This window comes from Odontesthes bonariensis, chromosome 18 (genome assembly GCF_027942865.1).
Source record: "Odontesthes bonariensis isolate fOdoBon6 chromosome 18, fOdoBon6.hap1, whole genome shotgun sequence".
Lineage (NCBI taxonomy): Eukaryota > Metazoa > Chordata > Actinopteri > Atheriniformes > Atherinopsidae > Odontesthes > Odontesthes bonariensis.
The window spans coordinates 10,944,761-10,971,718 of NC_134523.1; the positions used below are offsets into that span (position 1 = coordinate 10,944,761).

At 39.6% G+C, this 26,958-nt stretch overlaps 3 protein-coding genes across 3 annotated transcripts in view; 2 read left to right on the plus strand and 1 right to left on the minus strand.

The window, feature by feature from the left end:
- The first annotated feature begins 376 nt into the window (after positions 1–376).
- On the plus strand, positions 377–5,616 carry sla1a (Src like adaptor 1a). The gene is made up of 8 exons (XM_075449321.1): positions 377–533; positions 996–1,089; positions 1,371–1,470; positions 1,656–1,742; positions 2,036–2,139; positions 3,391–3,522; positions 3,953–4,079; positions 4,636–5,616. The coding sequence occupies exons 2-8, from the start codon at positions 1,020–1,022 to the stop codon at positions 4,829–4,831; spliced, it is 816 nt and encodes a 271-aa protein (XP_075305436.1). The 5' UTR covers positions 377–533; positions 996–1,019; the 3' UTR covers positions 4,832–5,616.
- An 8,823-nt stretch (positions 5,617–14,439) lies between these two features.
- abitram (actin binding transcription modulator) lies at positions 14,440–16,932 on the plus strand. Its single transcript, XM_075449469.1, has 6 exons — positions 14,440–14,613; positions 14,803–14,854; positions 15,208–15,337; positions 15,438–15,514; positions 15,615–15,684; positions 16,006–16,932. The coding sequence occupies exons 1-6, from the start codon at positions 14,532–14,534 to the stop codon at positions 16,135–16,137; spliced, it is 543 nt and encodes a 180-aa protein (XP_075305584.1). The 5' UTR covers positions 14,440–14,531; the 3' UTR covers positions 16,138–16,932.
- Positions 16,474–26,958, minus strand: part of ctnnal1 (catenin (cadherin-associated protein), alpha-like 1) — a 55,701-nt gene continuing 45,216 nt past the window's right edge. Inside the window, exons 11-19 of the mRNA XM_075449468.1 lie at positions 24,774–24,924; positions 24,202–24,239; positions 24,062–24,112; positions 23,575–23,729; positions 23,228–23,276; positions 22,599–22,655; positions 21,022–21,141; positions 18,486–18,569; positions 16,474–18,039 (exon numbers count right to left, since the gene is read on the minus strand). Coding sequence (XP_075305583.1) covers positions 17,869–18,039; positions 18,486–18,569; positions 21,022–21,141; positions 22,599–22,655; positions 23,228–23,276; positions 23,575–23,729; positions 24,062–24,112; positions 24,202–24,239; positions 24,774–24,924 — 876 coding nt within the window. The 3' untranslated portion in view covers positions 16,474–17,868. The remainder of the gene's footprint in view (positions 18,040–18,485; positions 18,570–21,021; positions 21,142–22,598; positions 22,656–23,227; positions 23,277–23,574; positions 23,730–24,061; positions 24,113–24,201; positions 24,240–24,773; positions 24,925–26,958) is intronic.

Genomic DNA, 26,958 nt, shown 5'->3' on the forward strand with positions numbered 1-26,958 from the left:
CAAAGATGAAAAGATTTTTCATAAGATACAATCTTTTTGAATATTCCACAAAACTTTTTGTCCATTACAATCAAGTTGCCATCACAAATGCTCATTGCTGCTGGCAGCGATATTTCTTTTTTGTGATATTGTAGGGATACAACTAATGATTACTTTCATCTTGATAATTACTTAATAATTGTTAATACTTTCATGTTGTTGTTTTTCGAACATAAATGAGGGATATCATAAAATTAAACTCATGAAACAGAATAGTGCTTTCACTCAAAATAACTACACTGAGGGGGCCGTTGTGCGTTCTGTTTTTGCACTTTATGCTGTTCGTCTCAACAGCACATTTGCCTTTGCTCTTCCTCATTTCATGACAGGAAGTCAGCTTGCAGTCAAATGCAGAGCTGTTGCCACACACGGTGACATGTCATTCCTGTAAAACCCTGTTAACCTGGTACACCTCTCGTACCAAAGCCAGCTGCGGCCACAATGCTCCATTTGGGCCGACACCTCTATCGCTACACTTGAAGCAATCACATGTGGTGAGCTACAAATTCTGTTCTATTCTATATTTTGCATCTACTGCTTCTGTAAAGACGGAACAGTTACTTCTCCCTTTCGAGCTAACTGAACACTTCGCAATGTAACTGTTTGCTGTTCATCACAGCTGTCGAAATACAATTACACTCACTCATTTTTGATAAATCAGATTGCAGAAGATGAGTTGTATGTTGCACTTTGTCAACTTGATGTAGCAATATGTCACTATGCATTATTATTGTTAGTTGTCAGTACGCCGGACTAGACACTGCAATGGAAAATTTGGTTCGATAACATCAAGCCTCAGCTTCCCCATTCAGAATCGAAAATGTTAGATGAGATGGGATGAGCTCGATGATCAGTTAACAGAGAGGTACAGGCTTTATGGCACGGCAGGAGAAAGAAGTAGAGTGTTATAAAAGAAAAAAATAGAATTTGACCTACTGTGTCTGTGCTGACTTCAGGCTGGAGTCTGGTCCCTCTGAAGGATGGGGAATATGATGCGTTTGAATGCAAGCAACAGTGTCAAAGATGAAAAAGTTGACAGCGCTCTAAAAGGTAAGACCTCCTTATTCATTTTAATTAACAGAAAGACAAAACATTTGTAATGCAAGTTTATGCTAAAAGTGTAGCGGGAAAGTGCTCTTTAGCTGTTTCAGTTACAATAATTATGCATTTTCTGCAGTCGATGTATTTTTGTAATGTCTCAATCATGCAACGGAATACCGAGCTACTCCCAAACAAATACCAACAAACACTGAAATCAAAGTTTATGACTGAGATGAATTCAGTGACTCTGTCTGTGTTTATTCATGCTCCCAATATTATCTGTATACCAGATTCAGACGATGACATGGTGGTAGTACTCCAGGACTACCCCTCTGCTGAAATCAGCGAGCCCATCTACAGAATGGGGCAGAAACTCAGAGTCACTGCACGGTACGATCATTGTTTTATTTTATTACCGATTCTCAGCGCACTTTTAAAAGACTGAAATCAGCTACGAGGAAATAGAATTGCTAAAACAAAAGCAAGTAACTTGTTGGTCTAAAATTTGCACAATGGGGAAATGGTCGTGTAAAAGGTCACTTGTTAATTCCTCTTTGTATTTTCATGGTGGTCAGAGAGGCTTATTGGTGGAGAGTTCGCTCTGTTGAGACAGGGAAGGAGAACTACATACCCAACAGCCATGTGGCAAGGGTTTACCATGGGTGAGTCAAATTACTGCAAATCCTTATTCCCACACAACCCTAGATGGTCTCAATACACTTAATGAAAAACTAACAGCAAAAATAAAGTATTCATTTGAAGTTTTCTAAGATGTACCGCCTTTAAGAGAAGTAATCAGAAATATTGATGACCCAAAACCACAGATGTGTGCCGTGTGTTAGGGCTATACGTGTTGATTTTAGGGTTAATGGATGATTTTTATTTTATTCACGAGGTTGCAAGTGCCAAAAGTAATATTTCTGTTTTACTCATTGCATGTTTGCTCTTTTGTCAGTTGGTTATTTGAGGGGGTTGGGAGGCAGAAGGCTGAAGAGCTGCTTCATCTACCTGGGAACAGAGTGGGCTCGTTTCTGGTTCGAGAGAGCAGCACGGAGAGAGGTAGGAGCATGTGCAGCCCACTGCAAAATGTGCAATAAACTAAATTTTATGAAAAAAAAATTTATTTTCATTTTGCTCTGTTATCACAGAATTAATGTATTTGAACGTCAAGAGACTAATATTAAGAATAAAGGGACTTAGTAAAAGAAAGAAATGTTAACTTAGATCATTTACAATGGTCACAAAGGCTTATTGTATCAGCTAAAAACAATGACAGAACTGATGCAATAACGTCGCTTCGCTGAACTTACCACAGAATGGGAAAACAGCAAGCCACTTGAGACTGAGTAGGCAGTAGATTTGACTTTAATGGACAGATTCGAGAAGAGAACACAAGCGTATTTTTTTTTTCCAAATCTCCAGAGACAAAGACCTCAAAAACGGGGAATTACAAGTGAGTGAGGTTTTCTGTAGCATGATCATGTTAACTCATGATATAATAACACACACTGACTAAAAAGAAGAGGAGTTAGACACCACAGCATTGGCACTAAAGTTACTTTTGTCTTTACTTCGTGCAGACATTCACATTAGGACTAGATCTATACGTGTATATCAGAGATGTAAAAAGCACCAGTTTAACACAAACCGTTTTTTGGAGAAAAACAGTCACAATGATGAAATGACTTGAATAGAATCTTCCCAAATGAAATGAAAAGTAACTTAATGTAAACATAGTATTATTACCTTTTTAAAGTGTTATTGGGAAGGGGCAGATTGTCCACACAGTTCTTTCTAATGCAATCATGGCAAGAACATGGAGATTTTTTTCATTTCAAATGACCCCCACAAAATTAATATTAACAAACAAATTCAATCAAAAGATGAAGTGCACATTACATAAATATGTTTAGGGAATAAGTTTAAGTTTTTCTCTGCTCTGCTCAAAACAATATGAACCAGCATTAACAGTAGCAAGCTACTGGATATAGCAAAGGAAAAATAAGGCGTTTTGTACTAATAGTGGGTGAATAGATCCCTTAAACGTAGCCAAGGACTGTAATCTTCTTTATATTTAGTTCATTACTTGCTTTAAGGAGTTTAATTGCATTTACTGTATGTATTTAGTCTAAGCTATATTTAAATGGGCGACTGACTGTTTTTTACGCAGCTAATCATGTGATTTCCTGTGAAAGCTGACTTCTTTTTTCAAATGTTGGACGCAATAACACCAAAATCATTACTGATATTTTGCATATGAAATGCTATTGCTACATTGATCATTTTTATGCTATGTGTCATATTGTACAGGAATGTATTCGCTCTCAGTGAATCACAGGATCATAAAGCATTATCGGATCTTAAGACTGGACAACAGCTGGTACTACATCTCCCCGAGTCTCACTTTCCAGTGCCTTGAAGATATGATCAACCATTATTCTGGTGAGTGGAGACAGCGTCAATACTCAGAAATCTGTTTGAGAGAAAAGTATGAAAAAAAAAGCCCACCATATAAGTAGGAACCCAGATGAGCTCCACTAACTGAAAACCATGTTTTCATGCTCTTAATATAGAAACATTTCTTATCAGTGTATACTTTCTCTATTTCCTGCACTGAGATGAACATTTTTGGAACAAACAGGAAATGTGATTCAATATGCATGCCTGATAATGACCACTCATGCGAAAACAGCGGAAAAAAAAAGTCATATTGTTAATGGTTGAAGTCTTCAACCCTGCCCCCTTCACATGTTTGGTTTATGTATTTGCTTGAGCAGTCGAGCAGTGCTAAACACAAATTACACAGCCTAATTGACTGTTGTGTGTTTACTTGTTAACACTGTTCTTTACTCCTCTTTCTTTTCCTATTCAGACACAGCAGATGGGATTTGTTGTATGCTAACCTCTCCCTGTCTGTCATGCCCTGAGCCATCAGTTCCAAGTACTCAACCTCCATCTGTAGTCATGCGACGCAACTTTGACTGGAAGAAAGTAGACAGGTATGGAAGTGACCAAGAAAGAATATTAAGCAGCGTGATTAAAGCCAAATAATGATCTTGGAAGATCCAGGAGTCCAAAATGTCCCGGGAGCAAGGTCAAGAGACCATGTTTGAAGCGATTTAGTGGAACAAATACAAAGAGGCAGAAAGCAACAGCAAAGAGATGTGAACTCACAGAATAAAATTTCAGTGAACCACAAACTGGTGACAAAGAGAGGCAAACAACTACAAACAAAAAGACTACATAAAAATGCAAACCAAAGAAAGTGACGCACAATGAAGCCAAACAAACATAAAGGACTGCAAAGACACTGCAAAGAGAAAAACAATAAGAAACGTAAAATGAAGATAAAGACATGTAAAAATGAAATATTATGTCCAGTTAACTATCATTCGAAGGAGGAAAATCCTTAGACTGTAAAAAAAACATTCTAGCAGTCATGACTGTTTCATCTGATTTTGAGTTTGTCTCATCTTTTCAAACTTTTACTTGTTTTTTTACAAAAGCGGAAGAAGTTGTGGATCATCACTCACGTCTTCTTCTCACTCTTTACAGGAAACAGTTGGTCAGCACAGACAGCTGTGGTGACAACTCGGTGAGCTACGGAGTCAGGAACAGCATCGCTGCCTACCTGTCCTTTTCTAGCGACCCTGCACAGCCGCGAGCGGAGCAAAGGAAGAAGAAAAGTAGATCCATGTACGTGCTCCCTGAAAACAGCAACGCAAACACTGACTATGAAGACAACTTTTAGAGACAACAGCTGCGTCTTTAAAACATGGAAAACTTCCCTGTGGCGGCCCGGTGAAGAAAGTCATTCTCCAAAAGTCGTTCTCTACAATCTACTACACAACCACAATGACGACTGAGGGGCGAATAGACCTGACACTGGTCGAAGTATCTTACACGTCAAAGTGTGTTATAATGTGAGCACTTTGAAATATTCAAACTGTAATGCAAATTGCACAATAACTTGCAAATTTATAAACAAGAACTATGTGGGATGCTGAAAAAAACCCAAATCCTGACACTGTAACAGGAAAAAGGAGGCCATGGATACTGTTGAGAAGTATTATTATGCATATTCGTGAGAATTATTGACTCTCAAACAATTTTTCCTGTTGTTAATAAATGCGTTCAATGAGTGTTCAATGTTCATAGTGCACCCTAAACTTGAACAGATTTATTTGCCACATTCATGCATATTCACCTCATGAGGCTGATGTAAGTATTTTTGCAAACAGTGGCTTATTCACACAAAGATTTGAAGGAGCGTCACCAAAATTTGGAGTCATCTTTGTGTCCTCCAAGTAATTGCCAGTTCCCTCTGATTATGGAACACACAGTTTGTGTAGACAGGCCCCTATCAAGATGATTTACAGTGAACTCAATTCTCTACCACACCACGGCGCACAAATACATGTGTTCTTGTTTTAGTCCTCCTTTGGTCTAAGATGCTACAATGTCCCTTTGACTAAGCCTACTCTGGAGACAACTCGAGAATGCATCAAAGAATGTAATAAATCTTTTCGATCATGACTAATTTTCCATTTTGGTTACGCTGCAATACTTTCAAATGGATGCAGTTTTTTTTTGCCTTTACCATTTATTTTTCCTTTTTCTGATCTGACAAAAGGGTTTTATCTGTTCTTATCAGAGCACTTCTTTGGAGTATTCTACCATCCTAACCTTAACCATTACCATCAGCTCATTCCTGACCATGGTCCTTAACTTATTCCTTCAACACCATCTGAGCAAATGAACATGTGGAGCAGACATTTATTATACTTCTCTTTGCCTTCGGATGTCTACGTAAGATGTCTTATTACTATGCATGGGTAAACAGCTACCACTGTATGGGGAAATGTAGAGTCATACCGTTAATGTGATGAATTTAAACCTTTTTGGGGGTTTTTACAAGTTTTTTTAATAATATACTTATGGTTTAAGGTTATCTCTTCAAAATGGGGATGAAATGTTACGAAATGCTTGTATTTGAAAAGCTTAAAATTAACCGACAAAACACAGAAACTTAGCAATCAGTTTAAAGTCACCTTTTTTTTAAAAATTTCTGATACCAAAACAAGCTCACCGGTCACAAATGAAAAGATTTTCAACTTATTAAAGTAAAACTGTACTGCACAGAAGTTAATAGATTAAATGTGACAAAATAACAAACTGCCTTGACACCATGTTGGTTTGGCTTTTTCCAGAAACAGTATCAATGCTCGGCCTGAGTTCACACAGCTCCAAAATTCTAAATTCCCCCCGAACACGCGGTTAAACTGATATTTGCCGAACTTACATTGTTCTGCTGGGTCACCATATGACAGGCTGAACTGAACTACCACATTATCATTAACGGCATATCTCTAATAAGACCAAACAGAATAATTATCATGACCAGACTGGAATGTTTTGTGCTAGAAAAAAATTTCCACGCAATGTGTTCACACAATGTGCTTAAGCAATTTCCTCTTCTGTCTTTAACTTCTGCACCAGATATAAACATTATTAACCACCAACCTCAAAGAGCAGACTTCATATAGGAAATAAACACATACTTTGGTCTAAATAAAGACACGAAAGGCCTGTATGTATCTTTTTATGAAGACTCTGGTTCTTATCTATAGCTCCTTGCTCATTGCGGGTGCATTTGAGTCATAGTAGAGCATGACAAACATGTCCAAGAATGTAAGCTGATGCACAGCCGAGTTAGTCAGTTGGTGAGAAAAGGTTCAAGTTAACAACTGTCATGCATGCTGAAACAGGAGTGGCTTTTTCGTTTAAGAAAGATGTGTATTGCAAAATACAGTTGTTTGAGAAAGGTGAGAAGACAAGTGACACTTTGTCTTCTGTGTCCAAAGCTGTCAAAAGCCTGTTTTTGTCTTGTTGTTGTGAAGAGCTGCTTGTGATCCTTATTAATAACAATGAATGGTTATTAACAATTTATCCATAAAAAAACATCACCTATCTTGATTCAAATGAATGTATATGACCTTTTACCTTGTGTGTTCCAACAGAGTTGCTGACACCTAGCTTAAGAAATGAATCCATAAGACTCAATTTCACTTTGAAAATAAGGACAACTTCAACCATGGGGCAGTGCTATAATTTGTGCATTGTTGAGTGTATTTCACAGGACTAAAAGAGAGTGAGTTTGTGTTTATTTATAGCTTCCATTAAACAGCTGAGAGAAGCTAGCTGACAAAGTCCTGCTGCAAGCAATATAAATGAAAAGGTTTTCACAGCTACATTCTTTCTGTCTGTCCTATACTTTCTTCTGGCATGGGGGAAATTTTGTGAATTTAGGCCTATAATTCTACTTTCAAGTAGCATTAATGCTAACTGCAACTGGCTAATCATCCCATCTAATACTGCCAACTATTTACAACTATGGCACCTGACACGAAGCTTTTTATACTTTTCTTTAACAAGCATGTGTATATCTGCGTATTACACATTTTTTAAGGTTTCTTACCTCAAAAAAATAGACCCTTAGTTGAACAAACTCAATGTAAACCTAAATATATCATGTATTTGATTACAAAGCTAAAAAGAAGGGGAACATTTCTGGATCAGCAGGGTCAGTGAAATTGCAGCCCTGGTAGAATTCTAGGAAATGTAAAAAAAAATGGTGTGTGTGTGTGTGTGTGTGTGTGTGTGTGTGTGTGTGTGTTACACTATATTTTTCTGCTTCAATGCCTCTGACAGCCATGAGCATTATCTATGAGCAATACAAAACGTTACTTTCAGTTAGTGCATCAGTTATGCAGCAGATTTTAGAGGTTTATTGTCTTGACTGCAGTGGTTCTTGGAAAAAAAAGCCTTGTTAGGACAGCTCCCAGAATGTTTTGTTCTCCTTTTAACTTTAATCACCTGCCTTTTTGATAAAAGGTCATTACAAGGCCCTGCAGAAAAAATGGGAGCATATAAGACGCTCGTGGGTGCATTCACAAAAAAATTTGCTGACAAAGACTCATTTCAGGAAGTTGGTATATATCCCCAAACATGTGCCACAAAGTTGGCAACCTTGCCTATCTTATTTATGTTTTCATTAACTTTACAAGCCAACTGTGTGTGATCAGTCAAGACAAGCTCAGCACTTTCTTTTCCAGTAAGGAGAAAGGTGTAAGAGTTATGTTGGCTTGTTTTAATGTCTTGTAAAATATCTGCAAGAAACCAATTGGTGCAAAATCAAAGGACACGTGTGCGTGTGCGTGTGTTTGTGTGTGTGTGTGTGTGTGTGTGCGTGTGTTTGTGTGTGTTGAATGGAACAATCAGTAATGCAGACACACTCACATCTGGTAACCTACTGCTGCACCATGCAGAGACTGTTGTCCAGTCAGCATTGCTCACTCCTCACATCAGGCTGTGTCTCTGTGTGTAACTTTCCCATGGTTTCTCTAAATGTTTGTCTAGCAGCTTTGCTGTTAATCAACCCCTCTATGATTCACTGTTAGTTTTAGTCGAATGTATCTTAGGGAGAAGTGAAGGCTGAAAAGTTCATCTCAGAATTAGAAGGAGACCATCAGAAGCTGTTTATATTTTCAAAATAAGCTTATATCATCCTCTAGCCACTTCTAATTTACATTGACGTCAGTGAAGATTCAGCAAAAAAACAACTCTTCCCTGAAATCAGACAGACACTTCCTGTAATACTGATGGGGAAAGGGAAGATAATACTCCATCACTCTGCCAATCATCACAAGTCTGAGAGTGTACATGGTGAAAACAAAAGCCCCCGGTGGGGGCGAAGTGCGGAAGAATTACAACTCAAACGTAACAAAACCGGACGCCGGTTGTCTTACAAGAAAACTGTGGATTCAAGATGACTTAGCGAACAAAAAGGAATGTAAAGTTGAGTTGAAGACCCAGTTTTCCATTTGATTTTTGTTTGATGTTACAGTGAATATAAGCACCAAGAAAAGCACTGAAACAATGAGATCTTGTCCGATTTCTTTCTGCCTGAATGAAAACAAGAAGTCAAAGGAGGCTAGGCCTGTCCTTGTCTGTATCTCTAGGAATGAGATCAAGGCACAGAAAGAAAACAGGGTTAAGTCAAGGAAATGAAGAGATGGAAGGAGATTCCTCCTTCTATAGCCCACTTTCTCTTAATCAAGATTCTCTAATCTCTCTACATCCTCCCCTGTACCCTGAGGCCCAGCTGTCCAAACGTCTGACTTCACCACTTCAGTGCTGAATGCTTCCTGGTGTGATGCAGATAAAACAGATCCAGATAAACCGTTGTTTTACCTGTTTAAAAATGCCCCATTTAAGTGAAAACGTTTTTTTCCCATCCACATGATTGCCTCATCACACTGAAAAGTGTCCAGTTCTTGAGGGGAGACATGTCATAGGGACATTCAGCGTGGTTTATTTTTTGTTCTACTTTCAAGACTTATATATAGTGCAAAAACTGTTAGGGTGCTCGTTTCCTGTCATAAAACCTCATACTTTGAGCTGAAGCTACTTTGAGCTTAGTCTTGTGTGAAAATTGATACTTTACCCTAACTTTAACTCTGACCACTTCCTCCAGGTGTAGAGAGCAATAGAGGCACGGTTTATCTCTTGCTATAGCCTCAACACGGGCAAAAATGTAGCCACTGCAGACTGACAGGTAACAAATACATCTTAACACGAACTAAAGAAAATTGTACAGGGATTCAGCTAATGAACTCATAATAAAACAGGATGCTTCAGGCGGTTTTCACCAATTCTGTGAATAACCTCACCCTGAGAGTTCTATCAACAAGTCGCAGGAACAGCACACAAGAACATGGCCTTTGAAGTTGAACCAGGAGACGGAGCCAATGCACACAACAAACTCCAGAGAGCCTGGGGAAAATAAACAAAAACTCGATATTCGTGATAAATAAAAGCTCCAGAAGGTCCATGTCTTTGCCAAGGAATGGGGCTGTCTGATGTCATTTGGTGGGAATCTGTGTTTTCTCTCATTCCTTGAGCCAGAATGTGAAAGAAATGAAAATATTCAAAGAAAACATGGTGACAGTCACTAAAAAACAGAAGCATGCTATGCTTTGCTTTTTGACAGCAGTAGTACTGTGGACTGATTTGTGCAATCATGCATACAATTTCTCCGTAAAGGTATTTTTACTCTTCCTATAACCACGTAATTGGCCAAATTGAAATGTTATTGTTTCATCAGCAGCCAACTGACATGATTACATTTTAACCGCCTAATACATCTATGTAGCCTCTTGGAATGGTCAAGTCCCGAGAAAATATTTTCAAAGAAAATAACCATTTGGGTCTGGAAAAATGCGAGGAACAGATTCTTAACAGTTGGGGATTTTTGTGGGTGTTCAATGCACATTCACCAAAAAATGTCCATGTGTCTCTGAGTCCTTTAACCTGTTCAATTTATTTTGTCAGAATTAAATTATGGTTCTGTGACTCAAAAAGACAGGTTTTCAGAACTTGTTTTACATTATAATCTAACTTTTGTTTACCAACTCTAATTCATATACATTTGAGGGCTGTGTGTATTAATGTGATGCTGAGACCCCATAGGCAGAAGACAGTCAGGGGCAGCGGGGACAGGGACAATTTTTTCCCCTCATTAAAATTAGCCTTATTTTCATTATATTTTTCTTTAGGATTTTTTTCTATAAATTAGTCAATTAATCTTAAATTAACATTTATGGAATCATTAATCTTTGTCTGGTAAAACAGCTCCATTATGCTGTGATATTTTGAATGGCAATATTCACAAAAGATCCTCCTTTCAAAGAGAAAAGATGGACTGTTTTAAAATGGCCGGCAAAAAGTCCTGTTTTGAATTCCACAGGAAAACTTTGGAATGAGCTAAATGGTGCTGTTGCAAATATTCAATTGACATAATATGAAGCAATGAAAAAGCAGCAGAAACTACTGAAAGACTGGTACAAAAACCCTCTAGATAGCCACAAAAAGCATATAGAGGGTGTCATTATTGCCAAAGCTTCTGCAATAAAGAATTAGTCAAGGGTGCCAATATTTGCGTAAATGCAGCATTTTTTATTTATATTATTTCATTTCACAATATCATAACCTCTTATTTTGCCACGTTATTGGAATATGCACAGTAGAAAAAAAAATATTCATATCAGTTTATTTCTCAAGACGTTTTGTCCTTCAATTCAACATGTGTTAATAATTCTGACCAGAACTGCGTGGCTCAATCTTTTTAATGCCAAAAGAAAGTGTGGTTGCTTGCCAGGAAGGAAGACAGCCACAATTTCTCACAGTAGCAAACCCTCTGTTTTAAATTAAGTGCTCATTCATGCTTTTTTTCTTTACATTGAATGACTGAATATTGAAATAGTCACCTCAGTCTGTTTTAAAGCACTGCCCATCTCTGTGTCTTGTTGATAGTGGTGGTGGCAGGTTTTACGCTTTTCTTTTTTTGGAGATGTGCATTAGTGAGAGCTGTGCCAGATGGTGAGGGTGATTACCACTGCTGTGGTGTGTTTCTAATCAGTCTTCCTGTCTTTATCTTCAGTCGTGTGCTAAGACCCTGGATGCTCCACTGATCCTTGAGCGATCCTGACGGTCAGTTGGCTGTTAATCCTTGCAGCCTACTTTGTGTGTGTGTCTTGTGAAAACAAGTAATCAAAGCTGCATTTAGCTAAAAAGCTGCTTCTTGTGTGTCTGGGAAAGAACCCAAGTTGCTGCATATTTACAACACTAATAACACAGCAAAGCTGGAAATTGTGACATATCAATATGCTGGTTTTAGGTAAGTACAGTCCTAATGGTAGGAAGCCCCAGGTCTCTATAAGCCACGCAAGCATCACCCCACTGTTGGACAGAGCTCCACTCTTCCCTTATCAGGCTGTCGTCTGGCATCGAGAGCCATCCACAGAAAGAAGCTGGACAACTTCTACTTGAAGGGACAGACTGTTGGAGCCTAACAGACAAAAGGCAGGCCAGAAAAGATTTGCAGCTTGCATTAGTGGTAGCTGACGTGGAGCAACGTGTACATCCCAAACACACTCACGCATATGCCAAAGCCTGCACAGCTGGCGGCACTCGACGTGCCTGGGTGACGGCCAGCTAGTGAACCTCAAAGTCCAGGACTGAAAACCGGGAGGGAGGGGGTGCAATGTTGATTCTAACAATAAGTAGTAAAAGGTTTGGAATGTACACAGACTGACAGACACATATTAGCAACAAGCAGACTGATAAACACAAGCACAAACACTTATGTGCACGCCTGCACATAGGAAAATCCATTGAGCTCATCTGCGAGGGATCAGAATTCTTTTGCTTCTGATTCAATTATATGAATTGAGAAATTGTTAAACATTCTCAGGAGCTTTGGTACAATGCAATCTATTTTTCAAGGAAACTTGATGGCATCTTACATCTACTTGATGCTGACAGATGTTGTTGATAATAGTCTATAGTAAAAAATTGTTGAGGATAAGGTCACAAGTAAAGCTTTTAAATCACATAAAGCATGGTCATGTTAATTGGACGTGACTGAATTTTTTTTCTGTGGTTGACTTCTTTTGTGCCCACAGTTTCCACAAGGTTTCTGCATTTCATCTGCAAATTAATTGCAGGCAAGAGTATACCACAGATGGAGGAGTAATGGAAAAACTCATTAGGATGGGTCCTGACAGCCAAACTTTCCAACGCTTAGTAGTGCGTAGGTATATGGAAAACACATTATGCAACCAAACCAAGCGTCAGACGGGTAGCTCTTGTTCTATCTTTCTCTCAATTATGCTAAGATGAAGTCATCATTACTTTGCAAAGTGCTACCAGCAATACCAGCTCCCCCCCAAAAAATGTTCCCTCTGCAAAGTCCACAGAATGGAAGTTGGACATCATACCAGATATGTTTGGTATGTGACTTGTCTGGGTCTGACAGGGGACATTTGTCAGAACCAGGGAAAATAACATTCCTTCATTTCTTTATCCATCCTTTCCAAGATCTCTGCATTATATAATGTACTAGGATGTAGGTTCAACTTGCACATCAATCTGCCAAATGTGAACACCATTACAGTTAAGTAAAAAGACATGTTGTATAAAGTGTGGAGAATGAACCGAACCCCCAAAACTGACTCTATGAAATGACATAAAATATACCTTCTATCAAACTACATCACACAAAAACAAATACATATCATTTAGGAAAATACTTAGCTGGTGTCAAAAGAACATGTAAATCTTCAGCAGATCAATGTGCATGAAGCAACTATGATAAGAAGTTTGCATGTGTAGGACAAAATTGCATGAAAGATATTGTGTACTCTGGTTGTTAGTAATAGTGTGACATCTAGTGGGCAATTCAAATATAATTGTGACTTTTCAAGTGACATGAAGTAAACATGAGGGAAAAAGTCAAACTTCAGTTTACAACAGAATGTAAACGAATGACATAGTAATGTTTATTATTTATTTATGTTTCTTATATATGTTTTTTGGTTATATGCACACATAACAAAACTCTTAGTTTTTTGGAGTAAAAGGGCAACAATCTGCTTTGACATAGACAAAACAGACTTGAGCATGAAAAACGGAGACAAAACAAATCTTAGTAAGAAATCTCTGCTTTAGTACCAGTTGTATGATCTAACATGTAAGTCCTTTGTATATTCTGAGGTTTATTTTTTAACAAAAATGTTAATCAAAACATTTGTGAAAAAAAATCTCATGATTGTGGACACAATCTTTAGATTTAAGGAGGAAGAAGAAATATCAAAAATCCTGGTGAAATCCTTGTCCTCTCACGGAAAATGAAACACTAATTCTGAATCCAATTTCCTCATTTTTGTACTGCAAATGCATGCAAATTAAAACATGTTCACTTAGATCATACCTCATTTACGTGTTTAAATATAGACACACACAAAAAAGTTCTTGAGCCAATTAGGACGATTTTTATCTCAGTAGTCCATATTCTTTAAAATTTACATCTGGAAATATTTCAAATCTGCACACAACTGATTAAAAAAAAAAAAAAAAAAAAAAAAAAAGATACGGTACACGTTTATTCTGAACTGTGAAGAAGAACATATTACTGATCCTTTACTTGAATAGACAACAAAGACATAATATAATGACCGCAGAGATTTACAGTGACTGAAAGTGGAAAAAACAATTAAGGAAGCAATGTGTCTTTTCTGTTAACATTGGTGGGGGACCTTCTGCGTGTCTAATGGTTATGTGATTCTGGATTGCCCCCCCCCCCCCCTGTTCACCGCTGATCGGAAATACTCAGACAAATCCGACTGTTCCCATCAAAATAACCACGCTATTTATGGCTCATCAAAATCATCCCCGGAACGTTTGGCCTCTAAAAACCTTCGGATATTTTCAAAAGACGGACCAACTAGTGCCACACCACTTGTTGTCCGTCAAGCAAAGTAACGCACAAGTTGATGCTCCGCATTAGAGTGTTTCAATTTATTTTTGACTCAGCGGTTTAAATACTTTTGATGGACTGCGAGGAGCAGAAAGACACCGAAGCAAAAGCCCCTTCAGTGATCGACCGTTATTACACACGTTGGTACAGAGCCGGTAAGTAAAGTCTCATTGAAATGTGTCTCCATGCTGGTTAATGGTCAATAGTAAGTGTCACGGCTAAGTATGCTAACGTTTTCATAGTTCAGTAAGGGAGCGCGATGCACATGTTTTATGGCAAGCAAAGGATTCTAAAAAAAATATATATATATATGCATATATCGTTGTTGAAACTGTTTTCTTTAGATATGAAGGCGAAACCGTGTGAGGACCACTGCATCCTGCAACATTCAAACAGGTAACAGCAGTAGTGAAACATCTGCTGGTGATAAAAGGAAAACAACATGACAGTGAAGCATCCTTTTGAATATCTTGTGATACTTACCTGATACCCTGCTACATTGCTCTTATATGCGATCGAACATTACACCGCATTAAGATCGCTGCCTAATGATTATGCAGACCTTGATATGAGGTGTTAAGCTTTATGGCCATTCTTTCGTGACGCAAATTACTTGTCGCCTGAAAACGATTGAATGCTTAGAGTTTTCGAGTTTGTGCGATTTAGAGTTGGCAAATGTGCATAAAAGTAGCTCATTACTGAGTAGTTGTTTGCATGTGGTTTGAAAAGTCATATCTTCTTTTTTGCAGAATATGTGTTATCACTTTAGCAGAGACCCACCCAATCCTTCAGAATGGGCGCACGATCAAAAGCATTAATTACCGGATCAGTGAAGGCTGCAGTCGGCTGAATAATAAAGTGTCTGGGAAGTCCAAGCGGGTAATGTCATCAAGATTTCCGTAAATGTATTCTTCTGGTCCTGTTTGTCAAACCATCCTCAAGGTGTTTGTTTGTCTCCCCCCCCCCCCCCTAACAACAGGGAGGCCAGTTCCTTACCGATTTTGCACCTTTGTGCAGGATAACGTGCTCAGATGAAACTGAATACACAATCTACAGGTGAGACGTTTGTCTAATTTTTTTTTTTTATCAGCATGGATCAAGTTATCCTCCACATGATTGCGTGCCAGCATCACTAACACACCGTATGTTGTCTCAGCTGTATCCGGGGCCGTCTGCTGGAGGTCAATGAGAATATTTTAAAAACGCCAAGTCTGTTGCTTGAAAAGGTAAATTATGCCTTTACATCAGAATGTTCCAGTTAATGTGCAGATATCTTGATTTCATTGATATGTTTGACCTGTGATACCATAACTGAGCGATAATTATGATAGTCAACTTTTTATTTGTCTCTCTTGGACTGTAAATTTGTTCAGCTGTTTGCTGTATATGAGTAAATATGATATATAACTGAGAGAGATTAGATTAGTTTAGATGAATTAACCGCATCGGGTGATCCAGTCCTTCACCTTTTTCAGTGTTGCTTAAGTTTTATCTGATGTTATGAAACCAAACGCTTCAGTTGTGCTTTGTCTTTTAACCCCCAACAGCCGTCCACTGAAGGGTACATCGCTGTCATCCTGCCGAAGTTTGACGAGAGCAAGAGCATAACAGAAAGTCTTCTGAGCAGAGAGGAGTTTGAGAGCCTCGTCTCAAAGCGCGCCCAGTCGCAACCCTCCTGACGCGGCTCCTGCAGTATTCAGGGCTAAAGTGTTCCGAAGGAGCGTTTTGGCTGAAGAATGTGGACAGTATCCAGGAAACTGATATTTAAACTGAATCAATCCTGAAACTCTTGTTTAGAATACAAGCACTTTAGGTTTGCAAGAGCTTTAGGCTCTTCTGCATCAGTTGTTTTATTTTTGGTTTTTTTTTTTTTGTACTTCGATGAAGGGTCCAGGAAGTTTTCAAATTTGCAGTTTCTTTCCCATGTTCGGTTGTTTTGGGCTAATTTGATGAACAAAGACGTGGAGGAAAAGCATGTTGTTTTTTTGTTGAACATAAAGAAAACCCAACAGTGATTTAAGAAAAATATTGTTTATTTTTTTTCGTCTCACCTTTATCAACCTTTCAGCTGTCAAAAGAATAGATGGTCCAAAACTAGATCTGATTTCTTCACATCTGGGGTACTGCTGCAGTACCCAGCATTCTTAGCTGCTCTCACACATACATGGATTCTCTAAAGCTTATTGTATGTTTTAAATTTCAGTCATTATGAAACTCTTGCCTAGTACCAAAGTTATTACCTTGGGATACAAACACTGTTTACCCTTCAAGTACCATATTCTATATATTCATATTTATACCTCATACCATTTAATACTTATCTGCCTGTTGGGCAGCTTCATGTTGATAGTCTTCATATTATGTACACTTTAATTTTTTTTTACACAGAACTACCTTTCATCACGGCAGAATATGATTTGGTAATACTCGAGATGTATTAAAGTAAAGTCCTGGCTTTCCAGAAACACCTAAAAGATGGGGTTTATTGACTTTTTCTCCTTTCTTCCAACCTGGCGATATAATATAAATGTCTCCACTGATGAGCACTGGAGGACAAATAGTGTATTCAGGATAGTTGGAATCTAAGGATTTGAGTCTTTAGGAAACAATCATATTTGGCAAGAATCTTTTTTTTTTTCTTTTGTTTTTTTTTTGCATTTCCTACTAGCATGGCACATGGGGAATGTTCTGCAGTAAATGCTGTGACAACTAGACAATAATGCCATCATGTGGTCGACTAGTAAAATATACGTCCGAGTGACATGGCTAACGTTACATAAATGTGTTAACATTACAAGTCTGCAAATGTACAAGATTTAAACAGTAGCTTTTTTTTTTCTCTTTAAATCTAACCTGTGAGACGCATTTACAGTACACCACAGAACAAATGGGCTTGTTACACAGAGGCACATAGTGAAGACAGGTGTATGGCTGAGCTGAGCATCAAGTGGAGTTCTCACCTGATTCCTGATCATTTTATCAATTCGATAGCCAGAGAAGTGATAAAGTGATGGCAAAATCTTTTTTTTTTTTTTTTTTTTGCCAGACCTCACTCTTCTTGAAGAGTCACTCTCATAGTGGTGCCCGATTATTTCCATCATGTGAGCTGGGGTGAAACTGGTGCTTCAGGTAACAAGCAAACCTGGAGTAAAAACTACCACACAGGTCATTGAGAGCTTGCGTTTGCTTTTTCTCCTGCACATCTTGCAATTCATCATCATGATGGGGAATACAAGCTCTTGCTGACCCAAAGGCAACCATCTTCACCCCATGGCTCCAGCCCACTCTGTGGCGGGTGCATGGTGATGAGGGGGGTATATTTCCTGGATTACATGTGCTCCACAGAGGTGAGGTTGGCTGTGTGTGGCTTCAACAAGAATAACAGACAACAGAGGAGACCATCCCCTAGATTATTTGCTTTCCAACAGGTTGAGACCGGTCATGTGCTGCTCAAAGGGTTTGATGCCGAAGCCATTGCTGTTCTTGCCATTGATGGCCCCTTCCTCTTTAACAGGTGTGGATGCATCCTGCTTTTCTCTCCAGTCCTGTGGGGAGCTAAGGCTAGTCCTCTCTGACTTGTACTGCAAATGGACAGAAAAAAATAGATGGAAAAAAATACACAAACAGTACACTTGTAGCTACTAGACTCAGTATTGTTTTTGTGTCACACTCTGCAGCTTTATGAAGCATTTAGCTAGCTGGTTTAGTTTTGCAGACCACCGTTTTATAGTTTTGGTTCTGTCTCATCAGCTGCTTTTTCTTGATTTGTTGTGGCCACAAGCCCCACTTTTTCACTTTAATCTCAAAACGATGCATTTGGAAAGTACTTGGTGGAGTACAGTGGAGCTCTAAGCAGATAAAAAGAAATATTTCCACTTTAAAGGGAGCAAAAGGGAAAGTGAATACTCCCAAAAAACAGGTCTAAATCAAGGCCAATGCTGCTACATATCTGCTGAATGTTAATAACGATAGTCGGCTAACTCTATCAAGTTTACCAAATTATTGTGAGTGTTCAGTGGAATATCACCTTTCTGTTGAGCTTGTTGCAGAGTGGGAGGAGGGGGTGGACCACAGTCAAGATGCTTCTGCTTGTCTGAATGGATGAGTCCACCTACAAACAAAGAAACAAAAATACCTCCAAGTTTACAAAGAATCTTTAAGGGACCAAAGGCACCAAATACAAACCTACGATGCATATGGCAGGTTTTTGTGATACTTTAATATACTCTTTTTCTTTTTATATTTAGGACTCATCTTTAAATGGATTTAATGTATAATCTTCATGATACTCCACAAAGACAAAGGGGAAAAAAGTTGTCTCTTGAAATGATCAATAATGAAAAATTAAATGATTTTATGAACAAAACACTCTTAGCAGCAATGGTAACCTCCTCTATATTGGGACTGATCCCTCAAGCTTGTCATGTTTTTCCATTGGAAGTTCCATCCATCCTTCTTGGCAGATACATTCAAGCTCAATCAGGTTGGCTGAGGAGTGCCAGTGCACAGCCATTTTCAGGTCTCTTCAGATGAACTCTCTTCGGTTCAGGTCCAGACTCTAGGACTTTCACATGTTATTGCTGAAGCCACTTCTGGGAAAGGTTTTCACCTGAGGTTGCTATATATTTTTCTGCATCAAACTTGCCCTCTATCCTGACTAGCCCCCTGCTCTTGTCGAAGAAAAATATCCCCAAAGCATGATGCTGCAAGATCTCGAAAATAAGTAGATGGTTCCAAATGTCTTCCTTTTAAGAGTAACGCAAGCTGCTCTGCTTCTGGACACTTTCAGTGTCCCAGAAATGTTCATGTATTCCTTATCAGATCTGTGCCATGATTCAGTTCTGTATTCTGTCAAAGAAAGGTCCAGTTCTAGTGGCTTTGTTTTTTTTTTGTTTTTTTTTACCAGTGATACGCATAATAAAGTAGGACCATAATAAAGGTGTCTCCTTGAGTATATCTAATGAATGTACATACATTAATGGTAAAAACTAGAGTAAACTCTCTTTCAATGATAAAGTTTTACAAATCAGGAAATAAAAAAGTGATCCTAACCAGGTTTTAGAATTAGGTGAAAACAACCTCATATGACCAACCGCATGTAGCATATTATAATAAGTCATTACTTATTCAACCAAAAACTCTACCAAAAATACAGCAGTACTTAAAGCACTTCTATAAAAGTAGAAATGTTGTCAGGCTTATGGTCTGGAGCATTCAGGAGTAAGCAATTATCCTAGAGGAGTTATGTTTGCTGCCCATCAAGATGGAAAGAGTTACACTGCAGTTTCCAAAGAATTTGGGTGATTTGGGGTTGTTTTGCAGCCACGGGAACTGGGCACACTGCAGCACACAAGGAGCTGACACTCCTTCGTATTCAAGAGTCAAATGAGAGGCCTATCTTTCGGATAGCTACAGTTTGGCTGAAATCGGGTCACGCAACAGGAAAATTATTCAAAGCACAGCAACAAATCTACAACAGAGTGAGAGAAGAATTGAGGTGTTGGAATGGCCCAATCAGTCCATCCCACAACCTAATTGAAAGGCTGTCAAAGGAACTCCGACTTAACTGAAGGAATGATGTAAAGAGGTGTGGGCAAAAACTCCTCCACAATGATGTGAGAGACTTATAATGTGATTCAGAAACATCTACTTCAAGTTAATGCTCCCCGAGCTGGTTTCGCAGGATGATAAATCAATGGGTGTACTAAGCTTTTTACACACTGCTTCTGTATTTTTGCCTAGTTTGTGTTGATCAAATAATGACACAGGGTAATATGTCTTCTGTTGCTGTTCATTTGTTGTATCATGGTAATCTATGCTCAAAACCAGTGTAAAAGCACATGTAAAAGCAACATCTTCCAATCAATCAGTTAACTTAGAAATTGAAAAAATATGAAAAAGACAGTGCGTGAAAAGTGAGCGAGTCTCTGTCTCACTCTCATTTTAAGATGAGTCCTAAACATAAATTGTGGAAACACTTAAAATGGCTTTATAACTTTCCGTATTTGGTGTGTAAAAGAATAAAAGGTTTTCTCATTGGTGGTTGACTGGCCGGTTGCCAGGCAAACAGTGGTAATAAATGATGAAGTGAACGCCATGATGCACAGAAAGAGGCGCTCATTAATGAGCAGAGGACACGCGATTCTTCATCCCATCCTTTTGATTCAAACCTTCGCCTTTATTACAGGGTGACCTCAAGCAGCTCATTCCTGCCCCCAGATGCTCATTAATTCCTCATAGACATTCATTAATCATGCACCCTTGGCTAGATGTTGCCGTTACACACAGATCACCCAAAAATGATGCTTTAGCCAGTAATGAACATGGGTTAGTCACAGTTATTGTGTGTTCCGTGAATCACTGATACCCTACTGCTGTTGACGCTTCTTAATTTGATACAGTTAAAGCCAATTAACTGTATAAGGACAGGGCCTACAGCAGATATCTTCTTGGTGTGTGATACAACTAACCTAATGCCCACAAATCAAACAAGCTCTGAACAAAATCAAGTGACTGGTCATTCTCTTTAAATATAAAGGGCAAAACGGCTGTAGTGAAGGTACCTTCTGGAAGGTGGCAGTCTTGCCTTGTACAGGAGCCTTGGCCTCCATCTGCAGCTGCTGGCACAATGCCATCAGTTTCTCCATTTCTGTCATCACCGCAGACTTTTCCTCATCAACCAGCTGGAACAGCGAAGAACGACAGGGAAAGAGAAAGAGGGATGCTTTTCAGAACAGCGGAGATTTTCTACAGGGTTAATCTGAGCGCACATTGATAGACTTACTGGACTAGACTTACATGCTCTTCACAAGTAAAGCATCATAAAAAAAAAAAAGGATGAAATAAATGCAATAAATAATGCTTAGTGTAATCCATCAGCAACAGCCATGAACTGCAGCTTAAGTCTATAAACCAGTCGAGTTAATCCCTAGATCTCAGTCACAGGAGCCATCAATCTACCTCAGTTTCATACCAACAATGACTGTCAAAAGTACACAGCACTTTAGGATTTTCACTGGGGGGAACACAGGTGTGCTGTGAGCGTGTTTGCTGATATGGGAGTGGAGGGTGAAACGGAGGGACTCCATTAGCACCAGTTTGTTTGATGTAATTAATCAGAAAGCAAGAGACAAGTTGAAGAGCCGGGCCTCCTGATTATGAATTAGTTCTGGGCGGCTGCAGTCACACACAAGCCATTCCCTGTACACATGTACATGTGCACAATCATACACACGCACAGACACAGCAGTGACAAATGGCAGTCGTTACAGGCTGTCAAAAGGAGCGATTTAATTAAACTTGGAGGACTTGGAGTAGGAGTCGGTAGAGAGCAAGAGGAAGGAAGGAAGGAAGGCACCTCGGCTATGTTTGTTCGCTGGATCTCAGAGCGGAGAAGAGGTGCGTGACAACCTTAATTTCCTGCTCTTGCTGTTTGATTTATAAGGCAGACCTAACAGTGTGGCATGCCAGAATGGGAGATATGGGCGTGCAAAGAAGTAAGAGGTTTACGGGTGTAGGCACAGGTGCCACTGTGTGTGTTAGTGTGTGCATTCAAAGTGAGTTAGAAGCTCACTCTATTCAAAGTTAAAGACACTGTTTTCCATAGTTTTTGTACGGCATCAACCATGTTCTAGTAGAGTAGCCACAACATACTACATATCATTTAGACAGTGTTTTTAAGTCAGTTTATTTTTCCCTTAAGCCATTATGGTGTCGTGAGCTCAGTTAATGCCTTCTGATCAGTGTACCTGTGATCCTTCTAAAAAAATAACTTAACAATTAAATAGATATAAAACATATCTATTCAAACGTATACATATTCGTCCAATTAGGTTTCAGGTGTCAGCACAAACTCTTGTCCAAATATGGTCAATTCTTGCCCCAAAAATACAGGATGACAACAAACTCGAGGCTTCAAAACAATTTCACAAACCAGTGGATGATGTCACGTTGGTTACGTCCACTGCCTACATACAGTTTATGTTTGTACAAAAAGGTTTTCAGTCATATGATATGCATTAGATTTATTATGGCGTTCTTAATAAAAAGATGTTAATTCAATGTGGGAATGCACTGCTCTTTGCTATTCATGCTTAAATTTTGTATTTGCTGAAGAGATGCGGATGCACTGCATTCCTACCTGAGAGGAAAAAGTGCGGAGAGATGAGCACAGCCGGAGGCCCTCTTCAGACAGAACCTTAAGAATGAAACACCAATAAGAGGAAAATGTTTAAAAAAAATTAAATAAACTACAAGAAAATATGTATTTATTTTAACTTTCAGGAAGAGGCCCTTAGATAGCAAAGACAGAAAGCATAGTCATTCAATTTCAAGTTTAGTTTTTCTCAACTTATACCTGTATGATATCCCCTCTCTTTCTACTCTCGCTCCTCATCTTCTCTTATCTTTCCACATCCCAAACTGAATAAAAGCTGGCAGGCCTTTTGGACCCTTATTCTACAAATTACTGTACAATAGTGGCAGTGACCCCGAGTCAATAGAACACACCGTTTTCCACAACATCATCACCCCATGTGTCCAAGGCGGCTAAGAAGATTTTATACTAAATTTCCTCCACATTTAAAGGCCCTGATCAGATCTGCAAAGGTGTAGTGAATCAATGGATGCAATGGAAGCCTATTGATCTGCCAGCCTTGGGACATATTAGCTTTAATGACACACCAAATGCATACATCTACAACTTCAATAACATGGAGAGAAAAAGAAAACAAGGGGAGGGGAGCAGGAGAGATTAGTGGATGCTCATACCTCAGCCTGATGAAAAAGATCCAACGTTGTTTTCAACAGCCCCTCCCCTCTTAGGAATCGATAAGAAAAATAATAAAGAACAACATGGATTAGAAAAATGGACAAGGACAAACTGCATTCACAGCGATCATGTCAGAGTAATTCACGGCCATGTCAATTTAGTGCCTTGTAAATATTGATAGCTGGAGGCTTGAGAATCTCATTAGCTCTAAGCCTCTAAAGAGATTCATGTGGATACTAGAGAGGCTTACAGTGCTGATCTTTGAAATGAATGCGACAGTTTAGCAGGCTGTTTTTTTTCTTCTAATTTATGCATGGGTGTAGTGTGTGGTACCAGTGTGTGGTACCTGGTGAACAGGTGCATGTTATAGGCCATACTGGCGAGGCTCTGGCTCTGGCGGACAATGTCGTGCTCCTGCTCCTCCCATTTCTCCACCTCCGTGTCCACATCTGATGACAGCAGGCGAAGCTCCAGACCCAGCTTGGCCATGCTTGTCTGCTCCTGCACCACAATAGATGCACAAACTGTTGAAGACTGAAGGATAATGGATATCATTTTTTAAAATACCGATGAACAGTCAGCGTTCTTTTCCATTTGTTTACACGCTTTGAAGGCCTATATTCTGCACGGTCCGTCCTCCTGCGATGGAAAAGCATGTGAAAAAACTGCAGCCAAGCAGAAATGGAGCATATTACAACACAAACACCATCAATTCTCCAAGCGAGTGACAGACATAGTTACTTGGAGATTAATATACTTGCTGCAGGAACATGCAACAAGATGCGATGTTATTAATTGTGCTGAAACCCAGCAGAGCTTGTCGAGCACGCTACCTCTGCATCCAACTTGACAGCCTTGGCAGTCTTAAGGTTGGCTGAGTGTTTCTGTGGATAAAAGAGAGTGTTATTAATCAGACTATTACAAACCATTGTATCCGTGAAACATTTATGAGGATGGATTGTGTGATACACACCCCTGGTCTTGGGAGTGACAAATACGGCTTTTTGTCGCCTGGTGGGAGAGAGTGTTTGGGATTATCTGAACATCGAATAACGAATGAAAAACATGAAATCGTCATGTGTTATTGTTTAATGCTAAGAATGTGAATAACAGCTTTATATAACAGCTATACTGGCAAACTTTCTGTTGTACAAATATCCATCGATGCGCGCATGGAAAAACAGCAAAGTGCAGGCAAATGCACAGACTCCAGTTTATACAAGGATTTTCTCTCTCAGTTACTGTCACAGAGGATACAAAAAGCTACATTTGAAAGAGTGGCTGTCCATGACATCATGGCATCAGTAACAAATAAGGGAACTATAGCAGAAGAGGAATGAATACACGTGTTCAATAGAGCTGACGTTAGTCTCTTTACAAAAACCTCCCACGGTGTGTGATGATTAACTTTTAAGAGGGATGTTCACGCAGCTCGCTTTGGCTCAGCTTTGACTTTCATTTGTGCTGCTAAAATGTTCAGGGACAATGCAATTCAAAGCAACCCCTAATTACCTTTATATACACATTCAACATTATTGAACACACCTCGTCTTCCTTCGAAGATGTCATTTATCTCCTTAAGCAGCAGAGCCATGTCACAGAGCTGTGACTCCCAGGCCTCACAGAACACGTCCAGGTTCTCCTTTGCAATCTTACTGGACGGGTGCAGGGCCAGAGTCTGGGCAGCTGAGATGATCTGAGCAACAGAGCGATAAATTGGGATAGAAAAAAATGAAGATTCAAATGTTTCACATACCGTAGTGAGACATTTTGAAAGATAAGATGCCGTTTAATCCCAACTGTGGCGATTTTCAGTTTAATCACATGCACCTTCTCATGTACAGTACCAGCCAATGTATGTAGTCAATTTGTACACACCGTGTTAGTACAAATTCAAGTTAGCAACATATTTGAAACACGTTACAACCTAAACACCTGCAATCAAGTCTGTTATCGAGACCCAATCGAAGGACAATAGATTACACCAAACAAACTAAAATCCCACAAATATGTGTACATGCATACACCTCCTATGTCCACCCCCTGCAGTCTAGTATCTAATTGCCAATTACCCTCCGGGCCGCCCCTGCATTACTGTGGGCAGGCACAGAGTGATATCTCCACCACCGTTCTGTACTGCGCAGCTATTGATTGGTTGACCTTTGAACTTAGGAGCAGAATCATTACTGCAGAGTCAAGCTGGGCCTGACATTAGCGCCGCAGGACGGGAACATTCTACACTGCCGGATAATAACCGCCACGGATGGTTTCCAAGAGCAAACATAATTAGATCTTGGGATGGGGAACGAGGTGGACAGCATGTTCTTAGACATTCTAAATGGATGGCAGGTGCAGGAGGCACAGAGAGGAGACAGGAAATGAATTGCCTTTTTCCCCCCTTTGTACCGAATTTTGGCTGAATATTACTCACGGTTGAGTAATATTCCCTAACCCATAACAGTTCAATAACACGCACGTTAGGGATTTATTCTAAATTAACTGTAGATGGGACTTTGGGCATTTGTGATTGTCTCATTTGTCTCTGTTATCCCTGTGATGGACTGATGACCTGTACAGGCTCTTGCCCGATGAGAGCTGGGATAGGCAGCTCCGCAACCCGAACAGGATAAAGGAAGCATAAAAAAGGAAAAAAAAGGAATGAATGATGGCTTAAATTATCTTAAATGACAGTGCTGTGCAAAAGTCTTGAGCCATCCCTCATTTCTTTATATTTTGCTTCCAAGAAACTAGATTTCCCCTGATATTTCATAGTTACTTTGAATAAAGGTTCTCTTGGCTTTATGAAGCTCTTTCAAAGTTTTTTTTTTTGACTGTGGCTGCTTTTTCACTCATATTGTCAGTCTAGTCCTTGTACTATGAAGTGTCTTTTTTGTTTGTTAATCCACCAAAAAAATGACCTATGAATCATTCAAGCATAAAAAAGGCATCTAACTCAAAGGATGAATTAGAGTTGTGTCTTCACACAACTTGGCAACTTAGGAACTTTATTATGAGCAGCCTGTCACAAGCCCCTTTCACACTGAGGAATAACCCGCGTTTAATCTGTGAATTTAGCGTGTCCGCTGTTGCGTTCACACTGATGACCCGGGCTGCCATGTCAACTCGACTCGCCTATCGACCCGCGTCGGACCCTAGTCTTTTTGCCGAGCCGAGTTTGGTGTGAACGCAATCGACGCGGGTCGGACGTGGGCGTGGCGTGACGTGAGGAGTTTAAAAGACAGAATGGACAGCTGATTCAGAAAAAAACAGCGACAGGTGAGGACAAGTTTCACTCTGTTTTACATCAAGTTCGAGACATTTTTGAAGATGGCCAACTGGAGAGACAAGGAGGTCCGCGAGCTCCTCAGCCTCCGAGCAGAGGACGTTATTTACCGCCACATGTCGGGGACGGTGAAAGATGGACCTCTGCTGGAAGGGCTGGCGAGAGGTTTCCCGCAAGACGCAGGTGACCAACAAATTAAAAGCCATGAGGAAAAAGTTCCATGCTGTTAATGACCACAACGGCAGGAGTGGCAGAGGGCGATTGGACTGGCCATATTTTGACATGTGCCACGCCATCTGGGGAGGAAGCCACTCTGTATTTAACCCTACCTCCGACGCATGGCTTGTGCCTACGTCATTGTACATGCCCAGCATTTTATGTGTTTTGTGTGACGCTCTGCCACTAGGCAACGCCCCCTGAACTCGGCTTCAGGCGACACGGGTCACC

Coding starts and splice junctions, on each gene's coding strand:
- abitram (XM_075449469.1), top strand. CDS start 14,532: ATGGACTGCGAGGAGCAGAAAGACACCGAAGCAAAAGCCCCTTCAGTG. Junction 15,338..15,437: donor TGTCTGGGAAGTCCAAGCGG/GTAATGTCATCA, acceptor CCCTAACAACAG/GGAGGCCAGTTCCTTACCGA. Junction 15,515..15,614: donor ACTGAATACACAATCTACAG/GTGAGACGTTTG, acceptor ATGTTGTCTCAG/CTGTATCCGGGGCCGTCTGC.
- sla1a (XM_075449321.1), top strand. CDS start 1,020: ATGGGGAATATGATGCGTTTGAATGCAAGCAACAGTGTCAAAGATGAA. Junction 1,471..1,655: donor AAACTCAGAGTCACTGCACG/GTACGATCATTG, acceptor CATGGTGGTCAG/AGAGGCTTATTGGTGGAGAG. Junction 4,080..4,635: donor GACTGGAAGAAAGTAGACAG/GTATGGAAGTGA, acceptor CACTCTTTACAG/GAAACAGTTGGTCAGCACAG.